The 26,420-nt window shown below is 48.1% G+C and overlaps 3 protein-coding genes across 16 annotated transcripts in view; 1 reads left to right on the top strand and 2 right to left on the bottom strand.

The window, feature by feature from the left end:
* Nucleotides 1-1,913: 1,913 nt before the first annotated feature.
* SLC23A1 (solute carrier family 23 member 1) lies at nt 1,914-6,550 on the top strand. 3 transcript variants are annotated; one of them, XM_075102258.1, is made up of 15 exons: nt 1,914-2,023; nt 2,519-2,590; nt 2,804-2,905; nt 3,017-3,174; nt 3,260-3,348; nt 3,432-3,499; nt 3,587-3,768; nt 3,876-3,996; nt 4,117-4,273; nt 4,467-4,614; nt 4,730-4,835; nt 4,912-5,041; nt 5,282-5,425; nt 5,580-5,675; nt 5,993-6,550. In XM_075102258.1, exons 1-15 carry the CDS (start codon nt 1,988-1,990, stop codon nt 6,094-6,096), a joined length of 1,713 nt encoding a protein of 570 aa, XP_074958359.1. In that variant the 5' UTR covers nt 1,914-1,987; the 3' UTR covers nt 6,097-6,550. The 3 variants fall into 3 exon arrangements, with proteins under 3 accessions (XP_074958359.1, XP_074958357.1, XP_074958358.1); XM_075102256.1 differs by having other exon boundaries at nt 5,843-6,550; XM_075102257.1 differs by lacking the exon at nt 2,804-2,905 and having other exon boundaries at nt 5,843-6,550.
* Nucleotides 6,551-8,605: 2,055 nt separating this feature from the next.
* PAIP2 (poly(A) binding protein interacting protein 2) lies at nt 8,606-18,151 on the bottom strand. Of its 2 annotated transcripts, none has more exons than XM_075102253.1 (4): nt 17,966-18,151; nt 13,532-13,691; nt 10,952-11,131; nt 8,606-9,688 (listed from the first exon to the last, which is right to left on the bottom strand). In XM_075102253.1, exons 2-4 carry the CDS (start codon nt 13,667-13,669, stop codon nt 9,623-9,625), a joined length of 384 nt encoding a protein of 127 aa, XP_074958354.1. In that variant the 5' UTR covers nt 13,670-13,691; nt 17,966-18,151; the 3' UTR covers nt 8,606-9,622. The 2 variants fall into 2 exon arrangements, with proteins under 2 accessions (XP_074958354.1, XP_074958355.1); XM_075102254.1 differs by lacking the exon at nt 17,966-18,151 and adding an exon at nt 17,488-17,653.
* A 3,263-nt stretch (nt 18,152-21,414) lies between these two features.
* MATR3 (matrin 3) overlaps nt 21,415-26,420 on the bottom strand; it is a 28,031-nt gene continuing 23,025 nt past the window's right edge. For 10 of the 11 annotated variants that reach the window (XM_075102248.1, XM_075102247.1, XM_075102241.1 and 7 more), the window contains 3 exons: nt 24,819-25,212; nt 24,083-24,204; nt 21,415-22,484 (listed from right to left, as the gene is read on the bottom strand). In XM_075102248.1, coding sequence (XP_074958349.1) covers nt 22,434-22,484; nt 24,083-24,204; nt 24,819-25,212 — 567 coding nt within the window. In that variant the 3' untranslated portion in view covers nt 21,415-22,433. The remainder of the gene's footprint in view (nt 22,485-24,082; nt 24,205-24,818; nt 25,213-26,420) is intronic. The other variant, XM_075102246.1, reaches the window with a different exon arrangement.

The following is a 26,420-nucleotide window of genomic DNA, read 5'->3' as shown; positions in this document are numbered from 1 at the left end:
ATTGGCCCCATTGCGGGAGCTGAGGCACTGGGACTCAGCAGGCTGTCTGTCCTGGAGCGCCCACTGGATGACTCCCTGGTCCCCGGGAGCAGGAGGGGACTCTGGTCAACGGTGATCCCTGAACCCCAGCCCTGAGCCCTCAGCCCTTGAACCCCAAACCCCAGCCCTGAACCCCAAACCCCTGCTCCAGCCCAGGAGGGTCCATGCCAATCCAGGGAGGATTTGGGTCAGTGAAGAGGGGTCAGGTGTTACAGCACTGAATTATACCAAAAACCTCCAGGAGAGGGGATGGTGAGTTGGGGGCACCCCACACACATGCACACCCCCCACCCTGACACTCTGGGGATGGATGGGGCCGCGTCAGCCGGATGCAGGTGTGTCGCTGCGCATCATCGCCTGCGTGCTGGCCCTGGAGGGGGTTTATAGCCGCCCCGCGCCTCTGCCCTGGCACTTTCAGCATTGCAGCAGGATGTGGCTGGCGCTGGCAGCGTGGCTGGCCCTGAACCTCCTGGCAGGGACAGGGGCTGAGGAGATGTGCGGAGGCCCTCCTAAAGCCCCAAGCCACTCCATCCCTGCACCCCGGCTCAGCCCAGAGGAGAACCTCTCGCCCCACATGCCTGAATCCCTGCGCTGCGACGCCTGCCATGCCATCACCTTCCAGGTGGGAACTGGGGAGACGGCACCCTGAAACTGGGGGTGAGAGCACTCACGGGGGTGGTCTGGTCTGGGGTGATGCTGCTGGCTTCCCTGAGGCACCGGGCTGATGGCACCCCAAAAAAGCCCTTTGGGGCAAGCGAGCTTCCTTGCAGCTACTCATGGACTCACCACCCCCTGCAAAAGTGCTGGGGCCACAAGGAAAGGGGGTGCAGATCCTGTCCCCACTTGGGAACAGGGTCATGAGGAGGCTGCTACCCTCAGCAGCTGGTTTCTGCCTTTTTCACCCCAGATTGAGGAGCAGCTGCGCAGGGCAGAGGGGAAGGTAGGCAGGAAGGCACTGAGTGAGTCTGACTACATGGAGGTGCTGGAGAGGAGCTGCTCACAGGGCTGGGAGAGGTGAGTGGGGCGTCCCCAAGGACAAGGGTGTCCCTAGGGACGAGTGTGTCCCCAACCCTTGCCTCTCCCTGCAGCTACGGGGTGCAGGAGCTGGACGGGGAGAAGCGGCTGGCAGGGCCAGGGCTGCCAAGACAGGAGCCCATGAGCGTGATGGTGATGGGGGGACCCTGGCCCAGCAGGTAAGTCAGGGGGGTTGGCAATAGTGGAGAGGTGCTGGGCACCACCCCCTTGCTGCTATGGCAGGAGGATGCAGTGTGACCCTCTCTGGCTCCTCGCAGGCTGTCCAAGATGTGCCACAGCTATGTTGGTGAGCGGGGAGAGGCGCAAATCTATGGGGTGCACCGACAGGGCCCGGCCGCCCTGCGGGAGCTGCTCTGCCATGGGGAGAAGGGAGCCTGCACCAGCAGCAAGGCTGGGGGACCAGCCCCACCCAAAGCGATGCAGAACGAGCTGTAGCCCCAGTGCGGTTAATGCTTAATGCCCCAGTGACCTTCGGAGCCGACTTCGTCCCCAGCAAAAGCCAACATGCGCCAGGAGGTGGGCGCCTTCCCGGCGTTGCCCATCACTGGCATCACAACAATCTCTTGACGCCCAGCCCAGCCATGCCAGGATGATGCTGGTGGCAGCGGGTGCCCCACACCACCGGACCCCCCGCGAGCCAGGAATTACTCTGTAACCCGCCAGTTCTAATGTTTTACCAACATGTTGCTCACGGCAGGGGCGTCCCAGCCCCGCCGGCGGTGCCAGCCCTAATTAAAGGAGTTAATAGCTGATCCGTCCCCAAGGCAGCACTCCCTGGTTTCACAACCGGCAGCCAATGGCCGCCTTCCAGCCTGCCACCCTGTGCCGCAGCCCGGGTGGTGACTAAAGTCCTTCCCACAGCCATAAAACCCCCTGTGCAGTGACACTGCCACCAGGGCCGCATCGCTGGAGTATGGGGACCCACTCGGGAGACCTGGCTCAGCCCCAGGTGAATGCAGCAGCCTCTGTCCCCATCCCCACCCCAGCCCAATCCCCTCCTTGGCTGTATCCGGGACAGTGGGGAGGGAAGTGGGTGGCTGGGAGTACCGACCCCAGGTGATGGCCAGCTCGGGGCCATAATACCCAGATGGGACTGACAAAGGATGGGATGAGTGCAAGGACTGTGGTGAAGCCTGGGACCAAGGGGACATACTGGGATGCTGCAGCTGGGACTGGCTGTGCCATACTTCCTGGCACCTGCGGGTTGGTCTGGGCACCCCAGAGACAGTGGGCACCCCCCTCACCCCTCCCCTGGGGACAAACCATCGTGTAGGGACAATGAGTTTTGGAAACCAGACCCCTCTCGGGGAGCAGAGCTGGTGCTGGTTGGGCATGCCAAGCCATGGCCTGGTGGCTTTCATGTCCCTGGGCCAGGGCCCATCCCTGTTCCCATGGGACACCCGGGACAACACTGACCCAGCTCCTGCCTCACCCTCACCGACAGAATGGGAACTCAGCTCTCTCCCCTGCTGGCCCCCCGCATCCCTCTGGGAAGAAGCTGTCTGCGGTGGGCAGGGTGAGTACCGGGTCACTCCCACACAGCACATCCCCCCAAATCCTTCTGTAATGCACCATTGGATGGATACCAGCCAGCCGGGACCCCTCCTCATCCCTGAGGGTGCGGGAGATCCCATGGGACAGTCTGTGCCACCCATGGGGATAGTGTGGGGTTTCCCCACCTGCGTCCCCAGGGGCGAGCCAGGGCTGAGCTGTGCCCCCTGCATGCCAGGACCCTGGGGCAGGCACCGCGCCCCCCCGAGCAGAGGTAGACATGCTCTACAGGATTGAGGATGTGCCCCCCTGGTACCTCTGCATCCTGCTCGGCTTCCAGGTACGGCCTGGAAGGGGGTACCCCCCGCCAGCAGAGCCTGAGCTGCTGCTCCCCATGGCATGGAGCACCCCACAGCACCCCAGCCCACTGAGCCCCCCTCTTGCCCCCCAGCACTACCTGACCTGCTTCAGCGGCACCATTGCTGTCCCCTTCCTGCTGGCTGAGAGCCTGTGTGTGGGCAAGGACCAGCTCACTGTCAGCTACCTCATCGGCACCATCTTCACCTGTGTCGGCATCACCACCCTCATCCAGACCACCGTGGGCATCAGGTAGAGCCGTGGCCCTGGTGGAGACCCCACCCCAGACTGTCCCCAGGCCATGGGCACAGGCCTCCCCTCTCGTTCCCCCCCACAGGCTGCCCCTCTTCCAGGCAAGCGCGCTGGCTTTCCTTGTCCCCGCCAAGTCCATCCTGGCCCTGGAGAAGTGGCGATGCCCGCCCGAAGGTGAGGGCAGAGGGGGTGCAGGGGGATGTGCCCAGTTGTTCCCCTACCACCCCAGGGGCCACCTCACCCCCCTCCATCCCCAGAGCAGATCTACGGCAACTGGACGCTGCCGCTCAACACCTCCCACATCTGGCAGCCTCGCATGCGAGAGGTATACCCTGCCGCCACCCCCCAGGGGAACCCCAAAATCGCTGGCGGGGTGCTCACCCCCTCTCTCCCCCCGCTCCATTCCCTGCAGATCCAGGGGGCCATTGTGGTGTCCAGCCTTGTGGAGGTGGCCATCGGGCTGCTGGGGCTCCCTGGGGCGCTGCTCAGCTACATCGGGCCGCTGACTGTCACTCCCACTGTTTCCCTCATCGGGCTCTCCGTCTTCCAGGCGGCCGGCGAGCGGGCCGGCTCCCACTGGGGCATCGCTGCGCTGTACGGCATTGGGACGGGGGTGGCGGTACAAGGGCATAGGGGTGTCCCCCATGGAGCCAGAAGCATGGCAGGGCCATGAGGGACCTCGTCTCTCTTCCCCCTCCAAGGACCATCTTCCTGATCATCCTGTTTGCTCAGTACCTGCGGCACGCCACCATCTGCCTGCCTGGCTACCGGCGGGGCAGCGGCTTCGTCGTGTTCCGCATCCAGATTTTCAAGATGTTCCCGGTAGGGACTGGCCAAGAGTGGCCAGGTCCTGGGGGGTGGTGTGTGTCCCAAAAATTCCCCCTTTTCCCACGCATGGATTTGCAAGCAATGCAGGGTGTGTCCTCGGTCTCTGCCCCACAGATCATCCTGGCCATCATAGTTGTGTGGCTGCTCTGCTACGTGCTGACGCGCACCGGCGTCTTCCCCGGCCAGCCTGAGGCGTATGGCTACAAGGCCAGGACTGACGCCCGGGGCGAGATCCTGTCCGTGGCACCCTGGTTTCGGGTCCCCTACCCCTGTGAGTGCCAGGCAGCCCTGCAGCACACAGGACCCCCCAACAGCCTTTCACCCTGGGGGATGCAGGGACCCAGCAGAGCATCACTGGGGCTGGGGAGCACCCGGGGGACCCCAAAGCAGCACTAGTGAGCACCAGGGGGCCCAGGTTGCAGAGTCCCCCCCCACCCTGACACCCCGCTCTGCCCTCTGGTCAGGCCAGTGGGGTCTGCCCACGGTGACCTCAGCAGCTGTGCTGGGCATGTTCAGCGCCACACTGGCGGGCATCATCGAGTCTATTGGGGACTACTACTCTTGCGCCCGGCTAGCAGGAGCCCCTGCTCCCCCTGTGCATGCTATTAACAGGTACAGTGCGCTGGCCCTGCCGGTACCCTGCGCATGCCATGGCATCCCTGGGCACTGGGCAGGGATGCCGCAGGAGAGCAGCGGTGGGGACCAGCCTATTCATGTTGCTCCTCAGGGGCATTTTCACCGAAGGCATCTCCTGCATCATTGCGGGGCTGCTGGGAACTGGCAATGGCTCCACCTCCTCCAGCCCCAACATTGGCGTCCTGGGCATCACGAAGGTACTGGGGCCGGGGAGGGATCCCGACTTGGATGGGGGTACAGATGCCATCACCTGCTGCTGGTCTCTCTGTGCAGGTGGGGAGCAGGAGGGTGATACAGTACGGGGCTGGCATCATGCTCATGTTGGGGACCATTGGCAAGTTCACGGCGCTGTTCGCCTCCCTGCCCGACCCCATCCTCGGTGGGATGTTCTGCACCTTGTTTGGTAACCTTGGCATGTCAAACCCGGGGCACCGTTATCAGCCACCCTGAGCCAGTCTGCAGGGATTGGGGGGCTGGCGAGCCTGGGGGATGCAGGGCAGGCTTTGAGGGTTCAGGTCAAACCATGGCTGGGTTTGAACACCCTTTGCTGCCTTCGTGGGCAGCCCACCCCAACGCCCAGCTCCCAGCTGGCAGCGTGGGTGTCCCTGTCCACCCGCAACCCGGCTGCCATCTCTGCTGGCAGGCATGATCACGGCCGTCGGCCTCTCCAACCTGCAGTTCGTCGACATGAACTCCTCCCGCAACCTCTTTGTGCTGGGCTTTGCCATGTTTTTCGGGCTGACGCTGCCAAACTACCTGGATTCCCATCCCAAGGCCATTAACACAGGTACCTGCCCGCCACGAAAAGCCCCAATTTTGGGTGCTTAAGAAGAGAGTAAGGCAGTTCTCATGGGCGCTTGCCCACCCTGGGTAAGCAATGATTAATTGGGCAAATCTAGCTTATTGCAGCACGCCCCGGCTCAGTCCCTGTGCTTTTGCAGGTGTCCCTGAGCTGGACCAGATACTGACAGTGCTACTAACGACAGAGATGTTTGTTGGGGGGACCATCGCCTTCGTCCTGGACAACACCATCCCAGGTAAGTAAAGCACATGGAGCTGGGGGAGGAAACAGAAGGGGTGGGAGGCAGATTAATTTTGGTTTAGAGCTGCAAGAAGGGACTGGGGAGGAGGGATGATGCTGGGCACCCCAGCTGTGGGCAGACAGGGTCTGGTGCCTCAGCTGACATGGTGCTGGCTGCCACAGGGACGCCGGAGGAGCGAGGGCTGGTGCAGTGGAAGGCAGGAGCACACTCAGACAGCACAGCGAGGGCCAGCCTGAGGAGCTACGACTTCCCCTTTGGGATGAGCGTGGTGAGGAGGAGCCAGTGGCTGAAGCATGTGCCCATCTGCCCAGTCTTCACAGGGTTTAAGGCGCGGGCAAGGGGCAGCGGTGCAGCGGTGGCGGCAGCAGACATGCAAGATAATGCAGACGGGCTCTCCGTGTGCACGAAGGTCTGAGCAAGGGAAGGCCTCACACCCTGGCGCCGGAGTAGCTGAGCCGAGCTCCCATGGGTGCTGTCGGAGTTCATTAGCACTCGCCAAGTCCAAGGGCAAAGCTTCTGGTGCTTGTCTCAAACACAGGGCTAGGGAAACTCAAAGGTGCCTTTTGGAGACATCTCAAGCTCCTGGGGTACCTGCCTGGGGACCGCCACCCCCGTGTCGTTGCTCCACCTCAAGCTTTAGCTGGCTGAGACTGGTTCAGTTCTTGCTGAAGCTCGCTGGTCACCATCGCAGCCAGCCAGAGCCCCCGGAGCCATGAACTCCCACCTTGTGGGAATTTTCACACTGTGCCCTTGGCTTCAGCAGGGCTACCCGGCAGCTGAAGCAAGCTCTGTGCTGGGTACAGTGTCCAGACCAGTTGGACACCTATTTAACATCATACATTAAAAAAAACATTAAAAATTCAAGCCCACCTGCCCTACTGGTGTCTTTGCTGTGTCCTGCACTGCTCCCTCATCCCTTCTGCATTTTGGAGGCTCCAGCAGCTTTCCACACTCCCTCCCGGGCTGCCCAACATGGACACACGCCAGATGTTTTCCAGCCCTAGCAACCATGTGTTCAGTGGCACTGCTCAAGCTCCAGTGCAGCAGGAGAGGTGGTTCAGCACCAGCCCTTGGCACACCCGTCCTGCTGCTGAGGGCACTGGACAGCTGGCTCCATCCCTGCCGCTCCGGCGAAGCATTGCCTCCTGCAGCCGGTTGGTTTTAAGCAGCATGTGCAGTAGGCAGCCGATGGCCTCAGTGCAATGGCCGACAGAGTCAAACCCATTTCTGGGCTTGGGTTTAGCACCAAAATCAAAAGTTGAAGCCAGCACTGCATGATCATGGTCTGTCTGCGCTAGTGTGGTGGCATGGCCACACGCTTGCTCCCCAGCCTGAGTGAGAAGAGCAGAAGTGAGAAAGCCCATGGGTTGAGAGAGTTTAGTAAGTGAAGAGAGGGAAAAAAATAACCACCAAAAAATGACAAGTGATGCAAAGGCACTCACTCACCACCTCCCACAAGCACAGTGATGCCCAGCCAGGCTCTGAGCAGCAGCAGGACCCCCCCTCTTCTGATGCCCCAGTTTTGTTGTCAAGCATGATGCTACACGGTGAGCAATACCCTTTTGGTCGGCTCTGTCCCCTCCCAGCTTCTTGCCCACCCAGCCTACTCACTGGGGCCCGAACAAGAGAAAGCCCGATGCTGTGCAAGTACTGTTCAGCAACAGCCAAAACACAGTGTGTTATCGACTGTTGCAGTCACAAACCCCAGACACAGCAGGGCAGGGGCTGCAACACAGAATGGCAGCTCCATCGTAGCAGAGACCACGGGGAAGTTCACCTCTCCAGTAAGCCTCCCCATGTTACATAGTTGGCTGGGATATGGTGGGGGGGGGGGGGAACCAAACCAAGGTAAAGAAACCAAACCATGGTAAGGCTGGCTGTTTCACAAGCTGGCTCCTGGCAACAGCATTCAGTTGCCAATCACCCCAAGCTCGGGCTGAAACACTGAAACCCATGAGGAAGCTCACAGACAAGCAACTGCTGCCAGCCATGCAGGGGTTCTCTGGTGAAACTCCCACTCCAGCTAAAAATAAGCTGGGGCATGGTAGCATGTTATTTCCTGACCTTCTGTCTTTAGGTGCTCAAGTCTAAACTATTTCCAAGTCAGTGGAAACACCAGAGTAATTTTGCTGCTTCTGGAAAGGCCAGCAGATTTCAGAAGGTTAGGAAGGGGGAAGGTAACACGCAGGAAGGAGCCCGGGATAACTGTCATTAGCATTTTGCAGAGCAACAGCAAATGAGTTGGTCTGACTGAATTCCTCCGAGAGGGGCTCCTCCACCTGGAGCAAGACTGACACAGCAATGTGGTTATGCTGTAGGCTAACACCTGCATAAAGGCTTCATCTCACTCTTCCTGTTCTGCAGTACTGCATAGTTTCTGAAGTGTTTCCATTTGGTTTAATTGGAGCTTAAAAAAAAAAAAGAGAAAATATATTAACGGCAAGGCTGGGCAAAGTTATGAAGTAAGAGTGGATCAGACTCACAGCCAAGGACTGCTGGCGGCTGTTACTGCAGCCACCACACAACTCACCCACACCCTCCTGCAGCTCTCTCAGGTTCACAGGAGCGAGCGTGCTCCCGCTCCAGCAGTCGCTGTGCCAAAGCCTCCGACAGCACGCGCCATGCAGTGAGCAGGCTTTATATAGTGCCATCAGCTGTTAACTAGGACTGCCCGTGCTGCCAGCAGCAGTGGAGCTGAACTGGGATTAGCAGCGGTGAGAATGAAGGAAAATATGCCCAGGCAGGCGCATAAAGCAGGAGGAAAGAAATAAAAGAGCAGTCAGGGTCCAACCTCAGAGGAATATTTTGGGCTATCATGTTACAAACAGCCTCACAGGCGCCGTATCCATAACGCCACCCCTTTCCTCTGCACCATGCCAAACGAGTTTCCATGTGAGACGTAGATTCATGAGACGGCCACCACATCAGTTCTACTATTATTTATTTTTTTAAATATTTTTGAAAAAATATAATTTTTTTACAATATTTTCAACTTAAACACTATTCACACTGAACACGTATGGCAGCTTAACCTACCCGAATATGAAGTTTAAGAAGCCAAAACTGTTCTAGCTTTATTAAAAGAAAAAAAAAAAAGTTGTGCTGTAGACTATTGTGTAGTGATGATTAAACAAAGCAAGGGAAAAGCACCACTCAAATCACTAATGCTAGGGTTTCCTTGGTTAAATCCAGCTATAATGTTGTACGCTGAAAGTTACATAGGCAGTGCTATGTATGTATCTGGGTTCTTGGAAGAAATTGTGATGAAACGCACATCTCCTTTAACATTATCGGGAAGTGGAACGTTTCTAACATGGTAACATACTGCAAAGTACAGGGAATTTCTTCCTTCCAATCGCCTGGATGTTAGTTCAGCAGCTGAGATCTACGACTCTGTACAGGTCTGTAAAATTTCTGTTAAAGCTCATCCTGCTTAAAAGGAGCATGAAGTTTATTAAGGGGGAAAATTAACATTAGTAACAATTACTGATATTTCAAAGGAAAGTTAGCTATTTTGCATAACAATCAGATCTCCTTGCTTTCATTTTTAAGTTAAGGCATTATCAGGTGCAAACCAGCACCAGTTAACATATCTTTAGTTAAAAACAGACCATCCATAGCAAATTCCAAGTCCTATTTAAAAAGACAGAGTCTGCAGAAGGTTTTATTAACATGGTACTTTGTCTCAACTTGACTGGTGCTTCTTACCTCACTGTCTCATTTGCGGAGAGCCAGGGCCCAATTATATTTCCATTAAACTTTTGAACAGATTTACTTAACAGTCTCAGCACTTTTATTGAGCATGCAAGACTAACAAAACTTTGGCAATGCATAAGTGTAACACAGTGACAAGAAGAGAGAGCTTTTACAATTAAATCTCCTAATACTGGCTTCACAGTGTGGAAATTGTGCTACATCCACCGAGAGAGGGCCCAGTCTACTCAAATATTTAAGTACTTCACCCCAGGAACAAACTCCTTTGCGTTTGGATTCAGATTACTCTTGACCTGAGGAAGGGAAAAACAGAAGTCGAGTTGAATCATTGTTTTCATCCTACATTTTCAAGCTGAATACAATACTAGGCAGACAGCATTAGGAACAGCTTACAGATTCAGACTAACAGTCAGGCGTGTAATAGCATTTTTGCGTATACCAAAAGTCTTTCAAATCACTAGAAAAGCCCGCTCCTCTGTGCCAGTACCTGAATTATCCATCCTTCCTTAGCACTACCTGGACACTTCAGTCACGTAAGGGCTCAGGGAATAAGAAACAAGAAAACCACGGGGATGCATCAAATACAGCAACTTCACTTAACACTGAACTAGCCTTTTCTGAGGTTGAACTGTTAAAACACGCCATGAAATTTTCAGATGTTGCTTATTTAAGCAAGAGGAGACTTGTCCCAATATGTTAAGGCACTTGTGCGAATTTAACGTATATGAGCATCGCATTGATTTTTTAAATTTCTGTGTCTGTGACTACCCTGTCCTCCCACTTGCAGGTCCGCTGCTCTACAATGGGCATCCAGCATCTCCAGAAGGAACTCTTCATCATAAACAAAGGGAGGTTTAGGCTTTTCTGTTCTTAATTGAGTCTAAAATAGCTGCCTGCAGCTGCTTAAGCTTGGAAAAGTAGGTGCTTGCATCCGCATTTCACAGCAGTTGTGACATGAGGATCTGGTTTTTTTTTTTTTTTACTTTGTATCAGTAACTTCTATATTGTTAGGGAAAGTAAGTACACACCACTCTTCCCTTTTAGTTAAGCTCTGGACAGAAGTCATACAGCAAGAAACAGGGAAATACAGTTTAGCTGCTTTCTTCTTCCTTAGGATTTCTATGAAGAGTTCTGCTGTGGTTCACACGATCCAAACCAGACCTGAGAACGCGGCTTGTACCTACCCAACACATTGACAGGTGCTGAATTAAACTTTCACTGTCCTGTCACCAAATGGCACTGCACAAGGTCAGGGTGCTTCTCTCACTGCCTTTCTTTCAAAACATACTATGCCTACCCAAAACCACTTGAATTTATGCCATGGGCTAGAAAGGTACCACATGGTTATGAAGAAAACCACTGAATAGGTCACGTCACTCAAAGAAACATCCCTTACCCAACTGTTCCACATTTCCCCCTCCACCATAGCCAGGCATGGTTAGAGAGTCTCTGGCCTACGTGTAAAGGATTTTCTCTTGCCATTATCGGCAACAAATATCAGCCTCGGACAAAGAGAGATATCAAGCTTTAGAAATATGATGAGAAACTGAATTTACCACCAGATCCTCCAGTGATGAGCTGTCACTGATAACAAGGTCATTGAACTGGTCCTGGATTTGATCCATTGTTTGTGGGAGATCACGGGCTGGAATAAACCATTCGTGCTCCTCCTCTTCTTCCAGCATCTCCTGGAAACAGCGCTCAATAAATTCTTCCTCCCACAATTCCTCTTCGATCTATACAAAGAGAAGAAACCGCTTCATCAACAAACTTTTTGAGAGCTTGTGTCTTCATTCCAAGGTTTGTGTGCCTAACTGACCTTCTTTCTATCTATGCAATAGGACTTCTAGCAGAACACCATGCTTGTACTGCAGGAAGGCAGTCAGCTTTGATTTTTTAACGTAGAAAAGTGCTTTGTCCCAGGAACTTGGGTTGCAGTTAAAAGGGAATGGCAGAAGAACCCCTCATCCCTAGCTCTTTTATTTGCAGCTTGTTACAAGCTCAAGAAGGAAAATGTTGGTTCCAACTGAAAATTTCAGTTGTACCAACTAGTCTGGACTGAACTCACTGGAAATATGAGGAAAGGAACCAGGGACAACCCTTGCAGCCAGGCATACTCCCTAGGAAAGTGTCCTGCAAGATTCTTGGGGAAAAAAAAATAACCACTGCCTGTTACTTGGAAAAGCATCATCTCCTTGGGTGTAGATTATGCGCTCACCCAATGTAGTTCTCAGGAATTCCACAAGATCTTAGCAGTTGTTAAGAATGCTGACCTGCTGTACTATAAGCAGGACAAATCAACTGATGCAGAACTGACACACATTGCAAAGATTAAAGGAAAGTTTTGCTTGGTTGTTCTGTAAACAAGCTCTGGCGGGAGTTCATCCTTACAAATTGTCTGTGTCCTTCATCACAGTACTTAAGAGTGGAAAGCAGGGAAATAGAAGGTGGTGTGAATGACTCACCAGACTTAAGGGAATGGAAAAATGATTCAGTTCACTCAATGGAAGCTAAAACAAGTTTTCCTACCTATCCATCACTCTGAAATCAAAGGCGTACTCAATCCTAAAGTGGAAATTCAGTTACATACCACAAATACCAAGTCAAAAAAGTTCACACCAGAGTTCAGGATTCCTGTAAAATCTAGGTCCCCTGTGCTTGGGGCAAACACACTCACCAGCTCACTTGGTGCTCAAGACGCACAGCTCTGGGGAACAGGGACTCCTCACCATATGCGCTAAGCCACTGTCCAGACAATTCAAACCCCGCACAAAACACCAATTTAGTGATTTCCCCAGTAAAGCACTCCAGGAAGGACAGCAGTCTCCAATCAATCCTCCTTGTGAGGCGCTGCCTCCGTCCTGCATACGCGCAAAAGGCAGACGTGGGCACACAGCCACAAGCTAGTGTTACAGCAGAGGTTGCCCAGCTCCAGGTTTTTTGTTACATGGTTGTACACCTACAGGTGCCTCCTATGGCAGCTCCAGAAGTACTAAATAACATTTAATACCCCAGATGTCTTGAAATTAATATTGCCTTTCTGTACTTTCCAGCCGAAGTTTAACTTGCTCGGGTTCCCACAGAGAGAGGTGCCTGCAGCAGCAGGTGACCAGGCTACCCCAAGGTGTTTGCCTGCCTGAGTAAGACCATTCTCCCCTCATGCTCCCATCTTTCCTTCTCTCCAAAAATGGAACACGTACCTGAAAAACAGTTCATTCACGGCACAACTCTCAGCTCCTTCCTCAAGAACTACACATCCTGTATGCTAACTACAGTACAGCCCCCAGGAGGGAAAACCCACCTAACAGGAAACAACACTGAGACCATCCTGGCATATGCACACAAGAATTTAGATTTTGTGAGCAACCTGAATTTCAGATTAGCTTTGTGTCCTGCTGGCACCTTAAAGAGAGAGCAGCAGACATATCCTATTTCAGAAGCTCAGAGTTCAGCACAGCCATACTGTGCTGGAGTGCAGAGAAAGCAGCTACTTGAGTACAAAGATCAAGTTTTAATTAAGAAAGGGGCAGTAGAAAGAGGTAGGCTTTTCCCAGCCTCCACAGGAGAGGAAACCGTGTCCAGATGCAAGGTGAAAGATGAAGTTTAGGCTTCTTTCCAACCTTATTGCGAAGGCCAGCTGTAAGCCACTTAACTATTAAGCAAGCAACAGGACTGCCACCCAACAGCTACATCCACCAACTCCCTTTGGAACAACAGCCCTGTTGATGAGGCAGGTATGTACCTGGATGCATCCAGTTCAGAACTACAACAGCTGGCATGTTTGCACATGTAAAACCTCCACAGCTCAGCAGCCTAGCAAGATCTGTCCCTTCCAAAGTGCCGCATAAAGTCTGTCAACTATTTTTTCTCCTTCTCACAGAAGTAGGGAATGAATGGATGCATGAGAACAAGCCACACTTCCCAAATTTTCCACCACGATTACAGAAAATAGGCATTTACTGCCAGAAAAACTGCGATCTGTCTGTTCCCCTCATTATTCTAGTACGCCTATCTAAAAACCCCATCTCTAAAGGATTCCCAGTCTTGTACCCTGGTTGCTAAGCCACAGTACCTCTCCCTTCAGCTAGAAAATGGTAAAGCACATCATGAGACAATTATAGAGAGAAATGACTTGCCTGCCTGTTAAATTCCTCTTCATTCTCCATCCACATGTACTCTGCAAAGGGATTGTCATCTTCATGAGAATGACCATTTATAATCACATCTTCACTGATGATGCTTGGGCTAGTACTGCTGCGACTTGGATCTTTCATGGCTACGTCTTTGAGTCAAAGTCTGCAATGAAGAAACGCAGTGATTAGAGACATGTGGATTCACTCATCACCCTGTTTCTGCATAAGCCCAGCCCAAGGGAAGGCTGCACCTGTATTTGAAGGCTCCAGGTAGAGCCTTACTGTGACCGAAGCAGAGGTGCTCTGCTCATCGCAACAAGTGAAAGATTATCAGAAACACCATTTCCATTGCGTACAGATTCGAGAGACAAATTGATTTCCTAAAATTAAACCCCACCAAATCAGCAAATGCCAAGCACCACAGCCAATGAAAAGTGATGGGAAAAAACCAAACAGAAAGCATGCATACTTGCCAGTAGGGAAGGAAGTATTTAAAGGTGAGGTTCAAGAAACAAAAGAAAAATTTGTTTTCCAAAATACTTTTTAAGCTCCCACCTGAGTTCCAACAAGCACCCCTGGAAATGAACTGCCCAGTGTCCGTACCATTTCAGAGTGGGTGGGCAACACTTCAGGGGAATTTCCAAGGATACCCATGGTAGGGGAAACTTCAGTGCAACTTTTAGCTTACCCAAATTCAGTTACAGGGTGTTCTGTGTGATTGCATGACCAACTGTCACGACCACTGGGAAACCTTGCAAGTGAGGCAGAAACCATTATGCACCGATTCCTACAGAGCCAGGCTGGCACAACAGTTCTTTCAAACTGTTCAACAGTTCTTACAGCTACTACATTAGCAAAAGCCCACTGACTGGGAAGCTTCAGGTAAAGGCACCACCATAAGGCAGTGAAAGAGAGTACATGCTTGCCTCTCATCCCACCTCATTAATATGGATTGAGCCACACCTGGAGAGCACTCAACATTTCTGTCCATGATATGTGATATTGCAACATCCTGAACTCAAGGAATGAAGGTACATGCTTTCTTCTACCTAACCACAACCAAAAGCAGGACAAAACCTAAATTTGGTCTGAATCCCTGTCATAAGAACGGTATTGGAACCTTTCCATCAGGCTCATAAGCTCGTGTGAAACTTGTAACTCTCAAGTTCAGAGACCCAAGTCTGCTCAGAGCGTAGGTTCTAACTGAAAAGCTTACTTGTGCTATAAAGTAAATGAGACAATGCTGCTGGTTTTTCCCTATACCATGCTTAAGTACAGATATCAACACTGGATACAGACAGCGTTAGTTTCTTAACAGTATACAAAGCATATGAGGCAATGAGCTAAAAAAATAGCAACACAAAACACAAACTTGAATGTTTTTCCAGTGCTAAAAATTTGAATGAAACGATGCAGCAGTGAGAGAAAATATTTTTATTTTCTTCTCCAATCAACATTTTAGCTCATTGTCTGCATACCGAAAAAATGACTTATTTGGAGAGGAGAGTATCAAAATATAGCCTTCATTGTTATTAAGAGTACAAGGGCTTATCACATAGCAGCTCATATTTTCTATTTCAGTTGGTCCTATCATCTATGGAAGTAATGCAAGTTTTGGTTCCAAATGTATTCTTATAATAGCAGGTCAAAGGCTTGTCACATCCAAATGATCAATTAAGAAAAGCGCAAAGAAAAAGAAACTTGCCTGGTTTGCTCTCTTCAAGGTTTTTAAATCAAAGGCAAACCCAAGTACGGAAGTCACTTTAGCTCCCTAGGAAGTACAACAAATGAGACCAGAACCCGGGTATTCTAGCAAGAGAACACAGGTTCTTTTTGATGTTCTTTCAAAACAAACTTGCAAAGGATTATTGGCAGCATTTAATATAAAACAGGAAGACACTGCATTTAACACCCCAGTTCAAGCCTGAAATTGCTCTAAGCAACTTCAGCTGTTCACAAGCTAACAAACAGGACAGACAAAAAGAAATCAAAGACCTCAGAGTCTAAAAAGCCTAATTTCTCCACCACCACCCCTCATCGGCACCTTTTTTCCCCACTAGCAAGTGTTTTCACCTTTTCTTTTCTGGAGTGAATCTTAATATTCCACTGGGCTTTCTGCACAGCAACAATTTACACTATACGTGAATAACTGTATTAGCAGTGTAAGGTACTCGGGGCAAATTCCAGGCAACTTCTGTACGAAGATGACTGCACCCAGGCAAGACCATAAAGACAAAAATATTTTAAAAATACAAACACAAACCCTACTTGTTTCTGTAAATGCCTGAAAGGTTAATTTCTTGAATCATGGGCTAGTTTTCTAACTCCTTAAGTGTTACCATAAAACACAAGCTATTTGCTTTAGCAAGGAGGGAAGAGAAGTTCAGTGGTTCACATTTGGACTGAAACAACTCTTTCCATTACTGCCCAAGGACGATGTGGATGATTATCTTCAAGAAAGATCCGAGGCTCAACCTGAATCTCCAAAGTTTATCTGATGAAGCCCTAAGTCCACTTGTGTTTTCCCACAGGAAAACACGTCAACGAACACTTACCCTGCACAGTTAGGAAGCCCCAGGCCAGTACCTTACTCACAGCACTCCTTGTAATTTGATTTTCTGCACCTTGTAATAAAATACGCTGTATAGGGAGCTTTCCATTTCACCATTTCAAGATACAAACCAGTTGGCATCTGCGAGGACAAGATTAGTCTCATTTCACCGGTACTAGATACAGGCTTTTTAGCCATCAGCTACAGGCAATTCTGAGGAGGAGAGCCAAATGCCACTTTAGTCTTGCAAAAAAGTCACAATCTAAGAAGGCTGCTGCATAAAAACAAGCCACAGTGACAGGCTACACTGCTGTTGTGAACAAAAATAATACATTTTCCATCTGGGAGTAGGCGGAAAGCAGAAGATCTCAAAGCTCTTTACACTAGAACAGGAAATAGAACATTAGTAGTGCTAAGGAACAGAAAATATAGAGAACTCTGCCACAGTGATACGACTGGAGATCCAGCCCCAAATTATGCAGCAATTTTGGGTTGGGGGCAATACAGGAAGAACAGTGTAAGTGCATATGGAAAGACAGAAAAAAAAAAAGATTATCTTCAGAATGAAGTCAGAAATCAAAAATCCTGTAGCAACAGGCCTTTCAGTTGACTTAAAGTGTTTTCTATATGAAGCACAGAACTCATTACTCCAGAACATCATGAGGGCCCATTATTTTTCCTGTTTCTCTGAATTTTGCTGCTTTTATAACAATGAAGAGCCCTAGACCAACCATCATTAAAATTCAAAGCTTTGTGATTGAAGATTTTGCATTTAAACCCCAATCACGAAAGAAGATTATCTACCGCCTACTTCAGAAAATAAGGTCGATGGGCCTAATTCCACAGAGCAAAACCCAGGTCCTTACACTCGATAACAAAAAATAGAGAGAAAAAAATTAAGGTACTTGCTTCAAGCACCCAAAAGCAACCCAGAAGGGCAAGTAGCATATTAGGATTTTAGCATAAGCTAGAGTTTAAGCAAAGGTGGTGCAGCAGGGAGTGTTTTGAATTTCTGCAGAAGACTGTGTTATTTGTTTATTAACTAGCGCTTACTCTTGTGAGTCAGGAGCGCCGGCCAAGTTTCTTGTTGTTGAATTAGATTAGCAAACGGCAGTTATCATCTAATCTGGTTATACTCCGTGTAATAAACAGGTTTCCCAACCGACTTTGTGTGGGATGCCGATGCTATCTGACACAAACGCTTCAAAGCATTGCACTGGAGTTTGCTTCAGAACAGCCGACTCGCTTACACAGCACCCCTGCACCGACACTGAAACAAACCGAACCCAAGCAGGCTGTGAAGAGCGAGGCCCTGGCCGAGAGGGGGGCCCCGCCGAGCCAGGCAGGCTCAGCGGGGAGCGGAGCCCTCGGGCGGGCAGGGTTTGCCCCCCGCACCCCGTCCGCATACCGATAGGAGCCGCTCTGCCCCGGCGGGTGCCGGGCGGCCCCCAGAGTAAGCGCGGCTCCACCGATGCCACCGCGGCTACGGGGGCGGCCGCCTGCCCGCTTCGGCGATAAACACCCTGGAACGGCCGGCCCCCGGCCCCGCCGCAGGGGGTGCCGCTCCTGCTCCCGCCCCCCCCCCCCGCTTTGTTCGCCCACAAGGGCCGCCCCCGCGGCGGGGGCTCCCCCCGCTCCCGTCAGGCCGCGCGCCGCCGCCCCCCGCCCCCGCCCCGCAGGACCCGGATGGAGCTGGAGACAATAAAGACGGCGCCACGGGGCGGCCCCGCCGCCGCCGAGGGGGGAATGGGGGGGTGGGGCGGGCTCCGCTGCCCAGTGCTGCCTCAGGGGAGGGGGCGGCTCCCTCCGCCTCTCCCAGCACCCCCGCCCCCACCCCGGGGTGGCTGCGGCCCGGGGCTGCGCGACCCCACCCCACGCCTCCTCACCTGCGGGCAGAGGGAAGGGCCGCGGGTTCGCACGCCGGCTCCGAGCTGCTCCGCTGCCTGGTCCCCACTTGCTGCCGGCTCGGCTCCGCTCCGCGCCCGCCGCCCCGCTCTCGTCCCAGCGCCGCAGGCCGCCGGACGTGAAATCACTTCCGCTACCTGCGTGACCTCCTAGGCACCGCCCCTCCTGCCCGGAAGCAGCGGCGGCCCGGCAGACGGAGGCCGCGGGGCATGCCGGGACCTGTAGTCCGGCCTGACCGCCATTTCGCGCTGCGGCGCGGAGCATGCCGGGAAGCGTAGTTCGCCGGGACATGGCAACCCTCCATCTTGTGGCGCCGGCTGGGATGGAGGCGGCGTGGGGGCCACTCCTCCTAACAACGAGGTAGTCACCAAACGCCCTCCCGGGGAACCAGCGGCACCATAGCGAGGGGGGTACTGCAGCCTGTGCGCAGCCCGGGTAGCTGCAGCCTCGCCCCCTCCGGGTAGGCCCGCGGGCAGCTTCTAGAGGGAAGAGGCCTAGGGGAGCGTTACCACATGGGAAAAACCTGCCCGGCCGTGCCTCAAGGACTCCCCATCGTTCCCAGCCTCCCTCGGGGAACTCCAGCCGACCCAGGGGAACCACCAAGTCCTGGGCTTCAGAGGGGGGGAAAGGAATTTAATACTTTCTGAAAAACACATGGTCTATAAAACGTTTCCACACTAAACTCGTGCATTTTTGAAGCTGTTAGAAACAAGTTGATAACGGTCCTCTGATCTTCACAACCTCTTAAAAAGCAACGAAACTAGCCTTTGTTCCATCCAAGCCTCTGATGAACACGATTTGCCTCCATGAGGAGCGAAAACAGAGTGTTCGAAAACTACCTGTGCTCGACACCTGCCTTGGTACAAAGGAGGGGTAAGCTAACCACCACAAGCAGGAAATCTTTCCCAACAGCAAGTCAGGAAAGGTATGGCAGAAAAATGTTTCTGGGTGCAACTGCAAAGCCCGAAAGTGTATGCTACTGAGGACTAAGTTGTACAGAAATAAGTCACCTTCGATAACCCTGAAATCCATCACTGGTTAAAGAGTTACCACAGGCGAACAGTTTTTTTCTGGCTCAGGAACAGTTAATGAGCTAGCACTGTATGGACCAACTTCCTCAGCTTAGCTCTTCACATTACACCACCTGTTAGGTTGGAAAGTCTCCTGCGCTATCAAAACACTCGCGTAGGCTGCCTTGTGGGCAGGAAAGGGGCTAACTAAGGATGCCAATTTCATTAACGTTTCTCTGCTTAGCCCTTTCCTTCCTTCCTCTGAAATTTTAGTAAGGGATAACCAACTCTACAGAAAGGCTGGGTTTTCTCAGATTTTCTGGGACTGATTCTCCCTGGATCAAGCTGTTTATACTGACTTTATTGGTCGCCATTACTGACTTGTTTCCAGAGCCTGAGAGCTTTATCTCTACGGCCTGTCATATGCTTACAAAATACTTACCATCTCACCACATACAACCTTAAAATACCCCTGCAAGGATCATCCTTAAAAAGAAGAAAAAAATCTACTCTGCTTTTACTACTCTTATTTCTGCAACTATTTCCAACTCTGTTTTAATAAATCCAGCATGACACATAGCTTTCTCATCTACAATGGAAGCTTCATTTTCTACTTGCTTCCCACGGTGCTCAGCAAGCCCAGGGCCTTGTTGCACCTCTGCTAAACTACATACAGGGCAAAGAGGCAACAGCCTCTAGGGTTACTCTTCTGAGTTGCAATTCATGTATGAAAGCTGGCATCTAAATCTCAGAGCAGTGCAGATACAATTATTTCCAAAGAGTAAGCAGCCCTTAGCAAGACCACATATCAATCTGCCACCAAAGTGTGTTCCTAGCATCTGTCCTCAAGATCAAATTATTCTGATGCCTTCTTTTAATCAGAAATTAGTGTAAGGGATGTATTCTCTCCCTGTCCTTTGCATGCAAAACAGAAGACATTTTGCAGAAGCAAATTAGGTTTGAATTACTTTGATTTATAAAAGCATCATATTGCACATGTACATACACCTTATCAGGGTGTTTAATAAAAGTACATGCATTAGGCATCTAACATCCACTGATGCCAGAAACAGAGCAGATGTGAGCAAGGGATTTTTGACTGCATTTGGACTGTGCTGCAAGTACTTTACTCCTGGGAATTCTTTAGTGCCTAAACATAAACAAGATGTAACATCCTCCTGCAGCTTAATCTCCAGCAGTTACTCAAGTTAGCACCTGCAAGAGGCTGAGGACACTAGGCGCCAGATCACCAAATAGCACAGCCATTTAGGATGCAGGCAATAGCTAAGGAACGAATACTTTAAAAATAAAACAGAGTTGTAATGTATTGAAATACTAATCCCAACTGTGCATGTTATAAGGAAACAGTATTACAGTGCCTTGGGAGGACCTTGAGAGAAGGGACATGACTGCCAAACACAGAGACTGCTTTGAAGTCAGGTCCTCTGCTTGGGTGTTGAACAACAGTCTCTTGGAGACAGACAAATGATAAATGTCACAATAAGCAAGTGGGGTTCCAAGTACATCCTTGTGACTTAGCAGCCTTGCAGTGGGTTTGACTGTTGCTTGCACTTTCTTTCAAGGGCCTAGGAAAGCTGTAGAGTAGTTTTAAGACTGCCTCACTGCATTACATTTAATTGATTTGATATAAACACAAATAAAACTTTGCATACTAATGAGTGCCATGTACAAAGCAGTAACTTATCTTTGCACTTTTACAAAAATTATTCACTGCATGGTAAGATTTTATAATTTGGATATGCTAACTAAGATATGTGCCATTAGCTGCTTATTAGCATTTCACCACTCTATACAGAGTCCCCAGAGAAACTGCTATTATCACAGTAGGAGAGGGTTGAAGTTATACTTAATTCTTGCACAAAAGTGATTGCACACCTCCCCTTTTTGTGAATATGCAACAGCAGAAAGTTACAACTAGAAAGACAAGGTATCAAGGCTTTACTTCCACAAAACACACCATCTTGTGTCTGCTAGATATATTTGCTTAAGTAGATTAACTTCTTCAAGATTCAGCCTCCTACATTTCAAAACTCTTCTTAGCACTGAAGCCTCCCTGGTGGCCAAGAGGCTCAGGTTGAAAGAACTGTCCCTAGTAATTTTCATCCACATGAATGTGATGTGGCTTGACCTTCAGCTCTGATGAAAAATACCATAAAACTCAAGAAATAAAACTGTCAGCAGAATATACCTACCAGTGTTTTAACAAGTGATACTTTAATTTGTTTGGAAACAAAAGAGATTTTAGGAAAGAGAAAGAAAAGTTATGCAGTAAGCTGCTAAATCACAGTTGTTAAAACATGCAAATTTTAAGAGAGCTAGAGTTTCAGTGTGGTATCATGAACACAGGAGTAAAGAGTTCAGTAGACACATTGGTTAACATGCCAAACATCTATAACAAATTACTGGTGCCTAGCTTTGTTTATTGGTAAATCACTTTAGTAACCTGAATTCACAAATAAGCAGTAAATAACAAAAACTACAGATAAACACAAGTTACACATGCAAATTCCTGTTCACATATCACATGTGCAGGTACATTAAGAGCACAGTTCTAAAGATTCTTGACAAAACCAGATTTTAACAAAATGTTTTAAAATGCAGGTATGAAAAAGTTACATGTGAAGAATATAAAGATACCTTTTTACATCTCAGGACTCAAATGCTGCTTTTGGATAGACTAGGGATCTATGACAGCTACAAGATTCAAGTAAAAGCAGGAAGAGCTTAAGGAAATAATACTGGTCAGAGGAGAATGGGCATTTACTTTTCACTAAAAATACATGGAATAGTTGAATAGGAAAGTCTACCAAGGGCTTAGGAAAAAAAAATAAATCACAAAGTTGTAAAGCTGACTAATCACTAATTTTCCTATTTGCTATATAACAGCAATGACATTAAAAGAAACTGCAATTCAACATTTAAAAATGCAACTTACATTTAAAGACTTTTCAAAAGTGAAATGCAATGACAGGCTTACACTCGAAATTAAATATCTGCTAGGCTCAGACTGAAATATGGAATGTTCTAGATAAAATAAAAATACAGCATTACTTTTTATTCTTTATTGAGAATGGAATTGAAAGACAATTTCTGAAGCTTGAAAGTAGTAAATTTCACTTAAATGAAGTTTTCTTCCCATAGATGAGCTTTCCACAAGGGTGCAAGATTTTTCTTTAATAGCTTGAAGTGTCAAAACAAAAACTTTTTGCCATTCTCACATTAAGAACAAATTTTTGTCATTAACTTAACTGCGTATGCTTTTTGCTACAACATTTAACACATGAACAGACCTATAATGCCTACTGTATTTCACTAAAACAAAAAAGAATACAGTATTTCCATCTACTACTTGTACTGCTTTTAAAAAAGATTAACATTAAAAACAAAGCCACTGTTTTCCTTACATCCTTCCTTCCTTTTAAGCTTCTTTCTTTTGCCTGTGGTCTTCGGCCATTTTATCCAGAATTTTCTGTTAAAAGAAAGCAACCATATTTTGGACATATTTAAAGAGTTTCTCAGTGTCACAACATTAATAATAGAAACATAAATCCAATTTCCAAGTTGTAAAATCTGTGAATATTAACTGCAAAGGTCATAACTAACAAGAGTGGCACTTCTCCATATACTGAAATGGAGCTCGTCTGAAGCTCCAGATTGTCGTCATGTCACCGAACATACAGCTCACCACCAGTAAGCACGAAACAGCAGCCTCTGCAAGCATTTACCTGGCCCTGCCCGTTAATGCCTTCCCAACAGGCTGGCAATCCAAGAGAACTACTTTTCATTTAGTCATGGACTTGTGACAGCACTTCTGCCACTTACCTGGTCAGAATTTGCCATCGATAAAGCCAGAGAAAAAATATCTCCCCTCCCTAGAGGAGGATTATTTTGGATGCTTGAGGAAATTTGTTATCACTTCGATGACATCTGGTAGCAATTCATCTATTTATTTACTCCTACTGCTCTCAAAGTGAACAAGACTCCCAGCTAGAGAAGTGCCTTGACATTGTGAAACAAAAGCTGCATTTCCACCCACTTCCTTCCCCGATTCTAAAACCACACCAATGTTACAAAGTCATTCAAGAACAGCTCGCTAGTCATTTGTGCCATGGAAAAAGTAAATAAAATCATGTTTCATTTAAGTGATAAAGTTAATAAATTGGGATTACTTCCCCCGCTTCCCCTTTTACATCAAGTCTTTAAAGTCCCATCAGGTATCTCAATGGAAAAAAAAAGAAAAAAGCTATGGGTGATGGATGAAGTGGGTTTTTCTCACTCTAAGATGCTGTATGGTAACTGGTTTTCTGATCTACTCCTTGATCATGTCCTTTGCTTTGTGACATTTATTTGTGCCATCTGCCTTCCAGGGCCCTATATTTGTTTAGTGTTCCCTATTATTGCAAGGGAGAACGCAAACAGAGCCTGAGATGCCACCTTCTTTTCTACAGAACCCCCAAGGTTTGTTTTCAGCTCAATCATCAACTGGTATGACATCAATTTATGTGAACACTATTATTATTAGCATTTCATTTAGGATTTCCCTTTCTTGGAGGTCATATTTAAAAGCAGCTCAGAGTACACAAAGATACAGCAGCAGCATTATCATTCATGCCATGCAATCATGTGATACCTAATCCAATTAGAAATCGTAGAACATAGCTCACAAAATCAGAAGTTGCAAATATGTTTTTTAAAAATATATAAAAGCTTCAGTGTAAGCTGTTGGCTGGTTAAAAATACTGTCAAAGGAATAACTAGAAGGGATTTTAGTCATATGTACTTCCTCTGCACCACTAGTTCTAAGCCTGGCCTTTACTGCAATTGGAATTTCCTCTTTAATTCAAATTTAAAAAAAAAGTGCTGGAGCCCATCTTTAAAATGTGTATCCTGTGTATTATTTTCAAAAGATGAAGTTTTGGAGAGGTCTAGCTTGAGTCAAAAAGTTAGAGAATAAGCCAATTTCCACTGCCTGAAAGCTTTTTTATTTCCTCCCTCGGTCCAGTCTCGTTCAGATCTATTCCCCAGGAAAGAATCACGCCATTTAAAATGAACAAGTTTTTGCCTTACCTTCAACTTTTGATAATGAGGAAGGCTGCTGCAATGGGTCTTTTTTGCAACATCTTCATTTGTGTAGAACAGGGAACACAATTTGCAATAAAACCCTGTTTTGGGTACCACATAATTCACACCTAGAGAAGTAAACACCACAAAATAAACTAAGAGATCTACTCTATATCATTTCTTTTAATGTCATATGTCATTTCAGCTAAATCTTAAAACCATAATTCACTTTACATTAAAAGCTGCTTTATCTTTAAAAGTCCTTGTTTTAGTTTAGTCAAGCCGGGGCCTAATAATAACTAAATATGTGCAGGTTTTTTTTGTTGTTGTTGTTTTTTAATTTATTTAAAATCAACCTTTCAGATTAAGGGTCCATTTTATTGGTTCCTTCAAAAGAACTAACAACATTCTGTGATCAGTTTCTGAGTTCTGAGTATTTAGTATGAATCTAAACTATTACCACTATTGCGCTTTGTGCTTTTAATTGAATTTGTCTTGCTAAGATATACCTCTTCCAATTTAATTTCTGCCTAAGGAAAGTGTTATGGAGAACTGTATGAAAATAAGGGAAGAAAAAGAAAATACTAGGGTTAGGGAAGGAGTGAATAAGGGGAGAAGAGTGGGAAGCCCTAACATGAAAGTCTCAGAGGCAATGTGCTGCCAGAAATAAAAGGCAAATGAGATGAGAAATGCTACTGCAATGCACAGAGACATATTTGAAAAGAAATAGAAACAGCCTTACCAACAGGAATGTTTGGCTGGTATGGCCCAATCCTAAATTCATCTGGAACCAGAGGTTTCTCTTGGACATTCTTTGTTTCCTGTTCATCCTGGGTGTCTGCATTTTCATGGGCATTTTTCTCAGTATCCTGTGCTGTTGTGGTATCAGAAGCTTCAACAGTTTCAGCCTTTGAAGTCTCTTCGGTTTTGGTTCCATTTTCTAATGTTTCATTTTCCTGCTCTGGCTCCTCAATCTTGTCTACCTTGATTTCTGCCAAACTATCATCGTTTTTGCCAGCAGATTTTACTGCCAAACCCGACTTGCGGAGTTTTTGATGATCCGAGTCTTCTTCATCACCAACCTCATCTAGAGTGACAAAACCTTCCATGCTCCGCGGAAAGCCACCCACATATCGCTGTTGAGAAAATGTTTTCCTTATGTCAGCTTATTCTTAAATGTTTCCCTCAAACTGTCTTAAATTTCATAAGAGAAGTATCTTCTCCAAATCCCCTGGAAAAATGCTCAAATTCTTCCTTCAAGACCTACCCCACTCATTCAAAATGTTACTCAAACATGCAGAAATGTAACAAGCTCTTTTAAAATGTACTCCAGAGTCCCAGTGGTAAATTTCAGAATAATTCAGTTTTTTTATAATGAGGGCCCACTGTTTTATCGTATCAACATGTGATGTTCAACTTGAGAATTTATCTTTTTGCTCTATTCTTACTTTGAAAGTCCTTCTAACATGAGTATTTTAATTTTAAGTGGAAGTCATTTTGGAATGCACAAGTTTAATTTCTATTTGAGACAGTCCCACAATTTCCTTCAAGCTGTGCCTGCACAAAAGGTAAAACCTTACCAGAATACTTCTGTGCCCACTAATAGTATGAAAGTTCATTAAAAAAAAAATTTAAGAGCTCTTTTTCAACCACTGGAAAGCTCAGAGCTTCTGCATTAAAAAAAGAACCCCCAACCTCCCTCCAAAAAACCCACAACCCCAAAGCCACCAACCACCAAAACTATGGAGGTCTCTTAAAATCCAGCTTCATTAAGAGACAGTCAATCTGTCTGAATTCCAATTTTTTTGAAACATGCTTAACAGCAATCGTGAGTAGTACTGAAGCAGCATTAGCTTCACATCTGTGCTCTAAGAATGTAGGTCTTCAAGGAAGCAAGTATGGGTTTTGAGGCAGTTTATCATAACTGATACTCACATAATGAGAAATTATCACTGCTGTTCGCATTGGCAGTACTAATCCCACACCATGTAACTAATTTCCTGATAGAAGGATCCCCCAAACCGGAAACCATGCACACTTAATTAATTTAGTAAGGAACATGCCGTACTTTTTTGTAAAACAACATTCCAAGTCAATAGCGTTAATAAAATTTTGCATGCTACTCCACATAACCAAGTATGATTTCAACATGAAAAAAAGCAGTTGGTAGGACACAAAAACCATGTGAGCATGGGATCATCTGGTAAGAAAGAGGAACTCCACAGCAAGTAGCCTATGACTGAAGACACCTTGAAACCCCCACCCCCAAATGAAAGTGGCCCTTGGCTAACTGCAAATGGACTTCCCTACCTTTCTGGCTAAGCATAAAGAATAGATGTACATA

The sequence above is a fragment of the Phalacrocorax aristotelis genome, chromosome 8 (assembly GCF_949628215.1).
Source record: "Phalacrocorax aristotelis chromosome 8, bGulAri2.1, whole genome shotgun sequence".
NCBI classification, from domain to species: domain Eukaryota; kingdom Metazoa; phylum Chordata; class Aves; order Suliformes; family Phalacrocoracidae; genus Phalacrocorax; species Phalacrocorax aristotelis.
This window is presented reverse-complemented; position numbering and strand designations above follow the sequence as displayed.